The sequence below is a fragment of the Carettochelys insculpta genome, chromosome 8 (genome assembly GCF_033958435.1).
Source record: "Carettochelys insculpta isolate YL-2023 chromosome 8, ASM3395843v1, whole genome shotgun sequence".
NCBI classification, from domain to species: Eukaryota; Metazoa; Chordata; order Testudines; family Carettochelyidae; genus Carettochelys; species Carettochelys insculpta.
In genome coordinates this window covers 65,022,503-65,035,708 of record NC_134144.1, presented here as the reverse complement: position 1 = coordinate 65,035,708, position 13,206 = coordinate 65,022,503, and the positions used below count along the sequence as shown (strand labels likewise).

General features: G+C 42.4%; 1 protein-coding gene across 3 annotated transcripts in view; it reads right to left on the bottom strand.

The window, feature by feature from the left end:
- Positions 1–13,206, bottom strand: part of MYLK (myosin light chain kinase) — a 309,641-nt gene that overhangs the window by 138,465 nt on the left and 157,970 nt on the right. For all 3 annotated transcript variants that reach the window (XM_075000996.1, XM_075000995.1, XM_075000997.1), the window contains exons 7-10: positions 11,499–11,535; positions 7,800–8,374; positions 5,993–6,196; positions 4,639–4,773 (exon numbers count right to left, since the gene is read on the bottom strand). In XM_075000996.1, coding sequence (XP_074857097.1) covers positions 4,639–4,773; positions 5,993–6,196; positions 7,800–8,374; positions 11,499–11,535 — 951 coding nt within the window. The remainder of the gene's footprint in view (positions 1–4,638; positions 4,774–5,992; positions 6,197–7,799; positions 8,375–11,498; positions 11,536–13,206) is intronic.

The following is a 13,206-nucleotide window of genomic DNA, read 5'->3' as shown; positions in this document are numbered from 1 at the left end:
TATATTTTATATGCGGCCCAAGACAATTCCTCTTCACTCAATGCGGCCCTGGCAAGCCAAAAGGTTGGACACCTATGCCTTAGATGGTTTGGAATCCACCTACCAGAGAAACTACCTCCCTGCCCACCTGATACTGATGCAACTGCAGTCAGAGTTACTGATCTTGTAAAGTTTTATGCACGTGTTTAAAGTAAAACACACACACAAACCTTTATAGACTCAAAGCCAGTCCTGCTTTTCCACACTGTCCCGACATTTAGTTTGCCAGCGTCCAAATCAGTCTTGTGAACAACCTTCAAACCTGTTTTCCTCCCCCGCACAACCTCCAACAGTCAATCCCAGTATATTTTTGAGGGTCGTTGGTAGTGCAGTATCATAAGATTCTTCCTATATTATGCATTATTAGCATTAGAACCAATACCTGAATACGTCTGAAATGCTATACACATTTTAGCACTTTACAAACTATTCATATTAAAACAGAGTATGTGGCCAGCCCCCCGCCCCCCTCCGCCACAACAGCTTTTTAATATTCATCTCCCCATTAACACTGTCATGGTTACATAAATGAGAAGTGGCTGTGATGGTTTGTACATTAAGAAGCCATGCGTTAACCACAAGTATTTTGTTACAGAATAATTCAGCAACAAAATACATCTTTCATAAAATGCCCCATTGTCAACAGTCTCAGAAGGGTAGCTGTGTTAGTCTGCAGCTTCATAAAAAACAAAACAAAAACAAGCAGTCCTGTAGCACCTTAAAGACTTCATGTTCCCCCTCCCTGCCTTCTATTTCCTTGACTGCTTATTTCTTCTACTCCAGAAATCTGAAGGAGTGGGTCTTACCCATCAAAACTCATTACTTAATAAATTGTTAGTGTTTAAGCTGAACCTCTCCAATCCAGAAGTGTCTCATCCAGCAACTTCTGTAATCCAGCATGATTTTAGTCAGGTGGATGACCACTTATCATGGGTCAGACCAAGTTTCCCATGGTTCCATTAAGTTTATTTCCAGCCATCAGTTCTGCTCCCAGTGTTCTGTGCTGTTATGTAGCTCTGATTTACCCTTAAATGTCCTTTAAGAGCCCAGTAAACAGTGGAAGTGTTGGTAATGCTGCTAGACAATATTGATCTGCCATGATTCGGCAAGTTCTCTCATCTGGCACTAATCGTATTCCAAGGGTGTCAGATTAGAGAGGTTCTACCTGTGGGAGAAAGGCCACTCTGAAGCTAAAGAATGGCAAGAAGAATGTACAGATATATTGAAAATCTAGGATTTTCTATAACCATCTTGCTTTTGTGAATCTCTAGACTGGATGTTCTTCAGCAGTGCCTTTGATAATGGATAAAGAAAGAGGAGTTTCTTCATGTGTTCAGTGGGTGTTCATGTTGGATATACCAGCCCTGAAGTCCTGTGTCCTGGGTCATTCTTGTAGGACAATGCCCATTTTCCTGCAATTGGAAATGAAGAGCATCTTTATGAAGAGACAGAGAGGTGCTCTGTGTGACATGGGAAACAGTGACAGGAGTTAGCAACATGCAGTTGGGTGTGACCATGAAATTCCATAATATGAGGAATCTTTCAAGAGTAGGAGAAGCCTTGGACTGGGAAGGAGACAGGCCTGGGCCATCGTGGAAGTGTTCCTTTTGTAAAGTACTTCCTTCCCAGACAGGAAAGTCAGGAGCAATTTGTAGCTTTCAGCCAGGCAGGCAAGTTATTTCCAGTGAGAGAGGTCAGAGCTTCTGTCACATGTATTTATCCTTGTGGATAAAACAAGGGCTTTTCCATTACAGTCATGGAGCACGGCTGAGTTACTGAGAAAGGGATCAGACCAGGCTGTGGGAACATACCAATCTCAAGGTCACATTTTATTCTCCCTGTCACCTTTCTGAGTTCTTCCATTCACACTTAATGACTTATGAATGTGCCATGTAATCAAGGATCATAGTGCAAACAACTCACTTTAGAGAAACCCCCAGAGAAGCAACTTGATAAAAAGCATACTATTTTTTTCCTTTAGAAATTATGGCCTGGGAGAGCCTGAAACATCAACTCATGCTTTGTGAATACCAGATCAGATTACAAGGGTTAAACTGAATAAATCAGGCCCCAGCATTCAATGGCTGTGAACAACAACAAAAGAATATAAATCCAAAGGTCTTCTCGCCCTGGAATTCTGAGGAAGTTTGGGTTCTAAGCAGAAGACCGAAGCATGGGTCCAGGTCTAATTTTACAAGGAACCATAAGACACTTAGTAGATACAAGTGGGGTTTTGTTTGAGGATTGCTCATGTGTTTAAACAAACTGGGCTAGAGAGCATTAAACCTGATACCAACAGAAATATTTTAATGAAATGAAAACAAAATAGTTGTAAACCTTTTTAGGCATAACATCAGAAAGCCAAAGACAATCTTGCCAATACAATAAGATCCAGAAAAGGAAAAAACAAACTTCCAGCCTGGTTTCACTGTCTGAGCTGAGCTAAGGACACACAAGAGCAGCCTGGATGATGAGAAGGAAACAGGAATTGAAATATTGTTTCTGTTTTCAGGGAATACATTATAAAAATCCATAAGTTTTATGTTAACTGTATCTCAACTATTCTTTTTAATCAGCAACATGCATATGATGTGTGAGATACAGCAGGGATTAAGTCTCTCAACCTTCCAAGCAAGGTACAGATACAAAATACACTGAGACTAATCATGATGCAGCGTTTTTATAGCCTTGGAGACACAAGCTGGGTGAGGTAATATTTTTTATTGGACCAACTTCCAATAATAATCTGCTCCAGGATGGTCTAGATCAGCAGCTCTAAACCAATGCTCCCTCTATTCTTTTCCATCAGTGCAAATTTTTGCCATCCACGTGAGGAATATTTTTTTATCTGCATCAAAAGTAGAAACAAAAACCAACCTGTAAGCACTCTCCTAGTCAGCTGGGTGGCACATGAATCTGTCCTGAGAGGCTGCACAAGGAACTCAGAGAATGCTTTTCCAGACTATTACAGGTTGAACCTCTCTAATCCGGCACCCTCAGGACTGTCCAGTGATGAACGAGACACTTTGCCAGACCACAGGAGGTCATTATTGTCTAGCAGCATTACCAACATTTCTGCTGCTCACTGGGCTCTTAGAAGACATTTAGTGGTAAATTACAGCTAAATAACAGCACAGAACATTGAGAGACAGGACTGGTGGCTGTCAACATACTTTATGAGACCACAGGAAACTTGGCCACATCCAGAAGTGGTTGTTTGGCTAGCTAAAATCTTGCAGGGTTGCACATGTTGCCAGCTGAGACAGTGCCAGAGTAGGGAGGTTCAACCTGCATACTCTTTTCAGGAGCCCGATTTGGCTTGTATGCCTCAAGCTTCAACTTCCTTAAAAACCTACTTGCTTGCAAAATCAGACTTAAAAATACAAAATGTCACAGAGCACTATAACTTGCTCACTTTCTCATTTTTATCATATAATTATAAAATAAAACAATTGGAATATGAACATTGTACTTACATTTCAGTGTATAAATATATAGAGCGGAATAAGTCATTGTCTGTTTGAAATTTTAGTGTGTACTGACTTCGCTAGTGCTTTTTATGTAGCCAGTTCTAAAACTAGGTAACTATCTAGATGGGTTGATGCACTTCCTAGAAGACTTTATGTATCCCCAAGGGTATGTATACCCCTCGTTGAGAATCACCAGTCTAGATCAGTGGTTCACAATCTATTTACTATTGTGGGCTGCATGTGCAGCTCTCTCTCTGTTGTGGACAGCATCTGCACAACATATGTATTATGGGTATGGTCCTGAACATGTCAGGTGGGCCACATCTGTGTACTGACTGAACCACAAGTGGTCTCTGGGTTGAGAACCAGTGGTCCAGACAATACTGAGTGGGGCCAGGAGCATAGAAGACTGGACTAGTTGACCTCTTAAGATCCCTTCCAGTTCTAGGATTCTGTGAGAGAGAGACACGTTTTCAAACTTACACGATTTATAAAGCATGTTTCTCTCATCAGTAGAAATTGGTCTAATAAACACCTTGAGATTAATCCTGGCAGTTTTAGTTCTCTGGCCTCAAAGATCTTAATGGGACAGGTGGTTTAGCAGTACAGAACTGACTAGATTTTCTAGGGTCTGGGCATATAAAAAGTTAAAATGTACTGTAAACTCAATCTAGGCATTTGAGCTAAGGGCAGAGACAGGAGTCAGGCCTGGGGATTATGATGGGAAAGGATGAATCTGACAAGCAATCCTGTTCGCATTTGATGTCACTTCTGGGGATAATGGCGGGACACATGAGTAATTTTACTGGATCAGATTAAAACCTTATTTTCTGAAGTTTTTGTTGTGCTGCTATTAAGACCAAACTTAACAAACTAACAACCTCGTCACAAGAGCCACCTGCTGGATACACATGAAAATTGCAATAAAGTACAAAATTACTTAATGGAACCATTCCTTACTGCACATTAAATAGACTCATTATTTAGCAATAAGTATCTTATAGGATGCTAATATAATCTGTGCAGCACATATCGATTGGCCATCTCTATGTTTCTAGAACATGCCCATCCCCATGGTATCCGAGAATCTCGATGCTTGTGTTTCTGCAACAAGAGGAAATTCTCTTACCATTAAGGAGCCAGGTGATCTGAGGCACAGGTGTACCTTCCACTGAACACTGCAGCACGAAGTCTTGCCCTTCACTTACTGTACATCCCTTCAACACACTGGAAAACCATGGAGCAATCTCTTCAACTTTAGGTCCTTTAAGTCAAAGTGAAAGTAGATTTGTTAATACAGAGCTAACAAATAGATTATTCCTCTGGAAGTTTTACTCAGTATATTAAGGGGATATACTACAATGACAGGGCAAAATCATTGCCACATTCATGTGCAAAATCATAGCAATAAAGCAAAGACTCTTTTGAAAGTAAAAACAATTTTGACTCATTGACCAAAAACCATGGGGCACTCTGCATAATCTTCAGAGATTTTGCTTGCCTTTCATGCTTTGCATTAGGCTCTGGTTTTGCAAGTGAAAACTAACACCCAGCCATGTGCATCAGGCCACCAGGAGGAACTGAAATCCATCAATAGGAGGCGAAGAAGTGCAAAGATCAGTAAGGATTGGGGTTTTTCCACACATTTTCCCCATTAGGCTATGAAACGGAAGAAAAATTAAGGATTTTGCCCACATGCTGGACCCAGGACTCTAACAAGGCAGGAAAGGTGACTTGGAGAAACCTCAGATGGCTAGGTGTAGCAGCAAACCGTGGTGGCAGAGAAATCTGCATTGTTATGTATGGACTTTCAAAACAAAACCTCAAATCAAGTGACAGATTGGGCTTGGAAAAACCCATAACCTAAGCATGATGGTCTTTGCTATGATGGTCCACAATCTTTCAAGCAAACTTGATATTCAATGGTTTCAAGCTCAGAAAGGGAACAAAACCCAAGAGTTTCTAGCACCATGTAAGTCTCATTTCATACGTTTCTTTATTACTTGTTGTGCCATACAAGAGTGTTCTAAGGCTTAGTTAGCATTTGGAAACCAGTTCAGAAACGCAAAGCACTACATAATTGCTAAGTAACTTCCAGCAAGTCACATGGAAAAGGTGTGGATGCCTTTGGCCAGGGCCTCTGCCTGCTTCCTCATTCATATCACTTTATTTTATTACAAATAGCCATGAAAGCCTCAACCAAGATCATGATCCCACATGTGCCAGGCATTCTGCCAGTCCAGTGAGAAACAATCAATGCTATGAAGAGCTTACAAGAAAGATGACAAAGGACGAAGAAGTAGGAGAGGCAACAGTGATATAAAGGGACTTGCACAAAATCACCCACCAGGTTGGTGGCAAAGCAGAGCTGGGAATTAAAAGGTCTATTTATGAATTAATTTGAAAATGAATTTTGCAGCCAAACTTCTAAGACAGCTTTGAAAATCCAAAAGGGACACATTGGCTGATCCTAACTTACTTACTTTTTATACTTAACACCCAGCTGGTAGAAGTTCGACCCCTAGGATTGAAGGCTGTACAGCTATAGGACCCGCTGTCACGCAAGTGGGTTTTCGTCAGGCACAAGCAATGAATTCCATCCTCTTCATATATTTGGACACCATCTCTTCCTTTTAAAGGGGCTCCCTCTTTGAACCATTCCACATCTGGCTTTGGTTTCCCTGAAACTAGATAATGCAAAGTGGGAGCCCTGGGGCAAAGGTCACTGAAGATAGTTCCCTAGTATGATAAATAGTAACAGAGAGGTAGCCATGCTAGTCTATATTCTAACAAAACAAAACAGCAGTCATGGAGCACTTTAAAGACTAACAAAATGATTTATTAGGTGATGAGCTTTCGTGGACAGACCCACTTCTTCAGGTCTACAGAATTTCCAGTCCAGATCCAGATCAGACCCAGACATACAGTACAGAGGTCCAATAAAATTGCAATAAAAACTAACAAATCAAATACGTGAACTGAAGGAGGGTGGTGACGGGTGGGTGATGTTAAGTAGTGTCATTGCAAAATGTGATAAAGAAGTACTTACCATTCATATACCATGAAAATAAACTCTTCAGGGAGCCCTTTGGAGTACCTTCTCCATTCTTGAATTATTGGGATGGTAATAAAAATTTATTTTATCCAGACCCAGGAAGATGTTTCCAGAAAGGATATCAGCTACTAGATTTTCCCACCTAAAAATGTAAAACTCTCTCTCGCTCTCTCTCTTTGGGAACTTCTGATGTGCAAATTTTATGTTAAAATACCAAAAAAAAAAAAAATAAATAAAATAAAATGCTTCAAAACTATTTTCTTCTCAAGCGCAATAAAAAAGAAAGTTACTCATATTTTCAAGGGAAGGGATTCAAAGGTTACCTTAAACCATGGGTGTCCAAACTTTTGGCTTGCCTGGGCCGCATTGTGAGAAGCTAGTCTTGGGCCGCGTACAAAATATATAATATAGTTAATGTATATAAATCACATAATAATGTTAAAAGTTTATGATCTTGTGGGGCCGCATTACTAGCTGTCCAGGGCTGCATGCAGCCCGCAGGTTGGACACACCTGCCTTAAACCATTCCATAGCCTCTTTCTCTTCTGAAAGGTTTAAATCTGATTCATTTCTCAACAGGAGGAAACACCGAGCCTTTTAATTCTGACCTTTTGCAGTTAAATTATTAGAAACACTTGACTACACCCCAGGGGCTAAATTGAGCTGTGAAGCTAAGCCCTAAGTATAGAGGAGAGGTGGGCGAGTGCAGAGGGAAAGCAGTGTGATTCCATTACAATTCTTTCTCCATGCTGTCCTTTGCTCCAGGGGACAGTAACTTACTGCAACACTGAACAGGTGCACCTTTTCTATACTCTTGTACCAATTCAGCACCACAGATCAGCATGCTGGAGAAGGGGATGAGGCACAATCTGCTGGTGGGGCAGAAGAAGGTGGGAGTCAGTGCTGGGCACACAGCCTGTGGTCAGCCATTCTGTGCCTGAGCCTTGATGCAGGGAGCCCTAGGACAGCCATGCAGGAGAATGGCCTTGGGTTCCTATGTCTCCTTATTTCCCTATACAGGTACAGCCCCGTATTGAAGTCACAGAGACAGAAACACAATGTGCAGTGGAATAAGAGTTTTGCTGATGCAATTGTGGAGTGCCGCAGAAAAAGTGATTTTAAGAATGGTTTAGGAAGGAGGAGAAACCTGTTCTGAAGTGTTAATTATTTCCTCGTTGTCCCATCTACAGGCACAGAAGCCTAAGCACTGGGTTCTTTGAACTTTTATCCCTTACCTTTGCTTTTGAATTTGACCTCCTGGCCTTCTAGTGCTTCCCGGTTTTGTGGATGGCTCTCAAACTGTGGAGGGATTCCATGAGGCTCCCTCTTCTCTGTTGTGCTCTTGCTTGTTCCAACTTTGTTTTCTGCTTCTCTGCTCCTTGGCCCAGCTTGTCTGCTGAGAGAAGCAGTTTGTCGAGTTGTTGTTGGAGGCTGTGTGGCCCCTTTCCTGGCCTCATCTTGCCCAGCAGAAGTGGCCATGGATTCTGCCTTTGGTTCTGGTCGCACTTTAACGGCTTGCAGCGTTATGGTGCTGGAAGTTTTCTGTAGGCCCTGAGATCCTCTCATGTCTCCTTTAGGTCCCAGAGCATATTCTGTGTTGGTTTCTCTGACCTGTTGTTGTGTGTTGTCTTTGGCTTCTTTGGGGGGAACAGAAGAGGCCTCTTTCTTCATTATTTTCCTCTCTTTGGTTTCAATTGTGAGGTTAGCACTGCTGGATTTCAGTTCCTTAGCAATCCCATTGCTAGTTGCTGGTTTGAGTTCCAAATTCTCAGTTTCTTTGGTTGCAGTGGAAGATGATTTTCTTGGAGTGCTGAAGGGAAATTTATTTAGAGATATAGACACAGAGATAACCCATGACTTGTAATAATTAGTGTGTAAACAGCATATTTAGCTTCAAAGAACCTTGCAAATTAATTCCTGTTCACTATTTAGCTACCACAAAACCCCTGTGAGGTAAGTAAATATGATTAAACTCTATCTGTCAAAGAGTGACTCGGTGTCAGATCCTGGATTACAACATAAGAGGTGCTGCATCCCATGGCTTTGGTCAGGCACTCTCTTACACGATAGGGGTCAGATTCTGATCTTACATACACTGTCTTACACTCAGAGTTCACTCCATTTAAATGTATAAAGTGACAGAGGAAGGCCTGCTGGTGGCAGGGGAGGGAGGAGGACAAAAGGGGCAACTTTCCCAGGCGCAGTCATTCCAGTGCTCCCCGCTGCTGTCACTGCTGCTGTGGCAACGGTGGCAGACGGAGCCCTGGAGCCCACCCCAGAAAAGCAGCAGGGATGTGGCAGCCACCCATGCTCCCCCCACCCACTTCCCCAAGGCTCAGGGAAGTGACCTACCTGCTCTCCAGCCAGTAGTTGTGCCTGAGCAGCTGCTGGCAGAAAAGGTCAGCAGGAGGAGGGCCCAAATACAGGACAATTGGTCCCATTTAAAAAATAAGTAGGGTGTCCCAAATACAGGACCGTCCCACCAAACACAGGACGGAGGGTCACCCTGTAAATAACTATATAGAGTATCAGGCTTGTACTTGCAATTGTACAATGTAATGGCTTTCAAAATATACCATTTCTTCTGTTCATAAGCTCCTGTTCATAGGAGGAGCTCTGCTTCTTGAAACCACAGGACACTGTAAGCTCTGGTTCTTGAGTAGTTCGATTTCACTGTTAAAAGCATTATTACCAGAAGCCTAGGTCTTAGCCTTGTGGTAGGGTAAAGTTTCGAAAAGCTCAGTTTTGGCCTAGTTCTGCTTCCAGGAGAGCAGAGCACAGCACTTTTGAAAATTCCACTCTAGATGTGCTGGGATAGAAAATCCAACATCCTGAATGGTCTAAAACTCAGAACTAGAGAGTATATTTAATGAATTAATACAAGACTAGATAATTCCATGATGCAATCTTGTACATCCAGATTAAAATTTTTCCATCATATGTTTTTCCTCTTAAAAATGGTCTTTCTTCTAAAAGAAAGTTAGTTCTCCCAGCTTTTAACTTAATTTTTTCCCCAAACACTTCAGAAAAAATTGAAAGAGCATTTTTCATTTCTTATACCTTTTTTCACAGAAAATATTTATCATTCTGACCAGTTCTAATCCTGAAATTGCTATATGAAGGACTCAGAACATACTGTGTACTTTCATAGGGAAGGAGTAAAGGTATTCCATACTCATTATTTGTGCTGCTTACCTGGACGATGCATGTAAACCCTCTAGACTATGTTGAAAGTATCAACAATCATTTCAAGAACTCCAACCTTCCTTTACACTTCAACAGACATAGTAAACATAAAGCCAGTCCAACAAGAGTTTAAAGTATAAAGCTGTTCAGTTCCCAAAATTTGTTTTCTAGAGTCAGAGAAACCTTCTAAACATATGAAAACAAAACTATAATCACTAGACCCACTTCTCACTTATCTACTTACAATTTTTAATTAAAATTCACTAAGTATCATGCTTTTAAGCAAGAACATCTCTCTATTGACATGCTGTATGTAAGAGTTCTAAGCATGAATTAAGTGACTGCAGAGAGAAAGCAACTCTTGTTTCATACAGTTCACATGTAAATACTTTAGTCATTCCACGTTTGGAACTTTTCCTTGGAGCTCACATACATTGTGTGACAAGGCACTTCCTCCATCTCGCCAGACCTAGCACTTTCCTCTCTGGCTTGGGTTAAATCAGCTCCACTCAGAGCAATATGTATCTTCCCCCCTTCTGTGATCCTCTGGCCATATTTTGGGAGTTGTGAAGGAAGATCCTCCATCAAAGAAAAAGGCCATAGTCTTACAAACACAAAAACAAAGGGGGATACCATCAATGTTCCCTCTTATGCTTTCCATCCATGTGCAGAATAAGTTTTGGTTTGTGCACCCAGCATGTGCAGAGGTGCACCACCAGTAGAAACATATGCTGCCAGCTGTGGCTGCTCTGCTGATCAGCTGGTCAGCACTTGAATCACTGCTGGGTGCCTGCCCAGGCACTGGTTACCAGCCCTTGCCTCCTTACTGGGGCAGGGTTTGTCCCATTTGCTCCAGCTGTGAATCCTTACCCTAGCAGAGACTCAGATTTGGATGTTTCCCCTACAGGACAGAGCACAGCCTCTCAACCTGGAGAAGCTTATTATCTTACTGCCACTAGCCTGGCAGCAGCTTGTCTCCCTACCTGCCAGTGCAGTGGGGCAAGGGAGCCACTACCTTGGGGCCTGCAATACAAAATGGCCCTGGGGTCTTGGCTGCTGCCACAGCTGGAGCTCCAGGTCCTTTACGTTGCAAACAGAGTGCCACAAGGTGTTCTCCAGGCAACGCTAAGGGCTGGCTGCCCCAGCTCCACCCCTTCCAACCAAGACCCTGCCACTTCCAAGAGAGCAGAGCCAGGCCTATCCCTACCCCAGGGGTCCTGTAATTCTGTCAGCCCCACTCCACGTGTCTCTCTCTCACTCCCTATTTTCTCACCAGAGAAGGAGGTTTTAAAAGATCTCATGAAGTCCTTATGCGGATGCAGGTTTCTCTAAGTCACCTGAGGTAACCCCTTCTGAGCTTACAGGAAAGAGGGACTTTTAATGTTCTAAGGCTAACATATTGGCCCTCTACCACCCTCCTGTAGCCATCTGGCCTGACTTTGCCACAATAGAAACACTAGAACTTTGCCTAGTATAAGATCAGTGTCCTCTCTCTGACAGAATGCAGCCACCAAACAGTGATGTAAACCAAATGCTCCACAGGAATACAAGGAATCCTGTAATAAGCCATTAGAAGATAATCTGTCTGAGTTAAAATTCCCCTCCAATCACCAAGAATCACAGTTGACTTATGGCATAAAAAAGGAGGGATTGTTTCTCTTTCAGTGGAGTTTCATGATGCTGAAGAGCATAGTTTACTGCAATTTAAAATGCTGGAAAAGGGAAAATGTATTGAATGATAAACTTACCATAATGGGTGAACATTCAGGTCTGTCTTATCTGAAGCTGAAATTAAAATAAAAAACATCTTACACTAAATACAAACCTGGGAAATTTCAAAATAAAATTTTAGGCAAAGTTTATTTTTGGAGAATCTTTCTTTCTCTTTTCATGAGAACCTAATTATGTCTTTCCACCAAAGGAAAGCTGACATGGACCTAAAGAATACCCACTTTTCACTGAATCACTGGACCACAACAGATTCATTGACAGATCTCGATTCCCAGCCACAAGTGCTCACAGCTCAGCTGAAATGACAAGAGGTCTTGTCACAATTTAAAATATTCCTGGATCTAGCAATAGCCAGGCCCACTGAAAATTAAATGTCTTTGTCAGACTGAAATGTCCTGGGTTGGAAAAGGCAGGCATGTACGATATTCCAGCTGGATTCAGCTCATTAATTCTTAAAGAAACTTCAGAGAGGATGTGGACCTGGGCAGGCCATGCATCCTCTGATTTCAACCTAAAAAGTGTAATTACAAAGATGCTGAATCAAGTGATCTGGTTGTAAATTGCGTTCAGTCACAAATTCCTGATTAAGCTTTAGCTGGCTGGGGTACAGTAACATGTTCAATGCAAAGCCAGACAATGACATAACAATGAAACGAACATATTGGCTCTTTCACTTTTGGAAGAAAGCGCCAGCCTGGAAGCTCACAGAAGGGCTTACAGTGAAGCCAAGGATTCAAACTGGCAGCATAGTTTACAGCCCAAAACAGAGATTTGGCCTTCTTATTTTAGAAGACCCCAATTATTTTAGGTCATTTAGTCCCAGTTACATCTGTCCCTGCATGGCTATACCAGGAGGCAGAGATCCTTCTCCCACACTTACACACACAGCAGCAGCAGCAGCCATATATGGCTTGCCAACACTTCAGAGTACAAAGAAAGGGTGCCAGTTAGCTCTGCCTGCAATGCTCTCTGTAGTACAGGGTGACAACATTTTTAAAGTGAACAACCAGAACAGCAGTTCATGGAAGGAGGGCGGCATAAACAGTAGTTTTGGGCCCCAACACAAAGATCCCCTTCAGTACATACTAATGTAACTGCCTACAGGCAGGCTTGAACCTAGGACCTCTAGAGTTTAGTACAGGCACCTCTACAGCTTGAGCTAAAGGCCAGCTAGCTTGTGGATTAGGCTGTAGACGACACTTATTCTTTCTCTGTGAAGTGGTCTCAGAACTACCACACAGGATGGTTAACCACACACAGGTGTGTGGATTACACTAACAGATACCAAAGTCCTACTGTGATGTATGCTGATGGTTAAAGTGTTGCCCTGAATAATGCTACTTTCTTGAACTCATGTCTAGGTACCACACAAGGAGGTTTGCAGACATGAGCATTATAACTTGGGAGGGGGTCAGGCAGGCAGTTCCTGGGGAGGGGAGATGGGCAGGTCTTCAGTATGTCATAGGTCAAGGCAGGGGGTGAGTGGCCCTCGAGGAGCACATGAACTCAATCTGCTTGTTGCCAATATCAGTATTTGATACAGCTCATTCAGATGATCAGTCTGCGGGCAGTTAAATAAGACCAAGCAATGATGTGTGTAAAATTAACGTAGCCACAGAGACAGGCTTTGGGGCATGGGACAGGGAACAGCCCCAGACATCAAGGTTATGTTCTCACCATGAAAGTGAGCTGCCTCCAGCGTCCCCTCTAATTTTTTCCATCTGG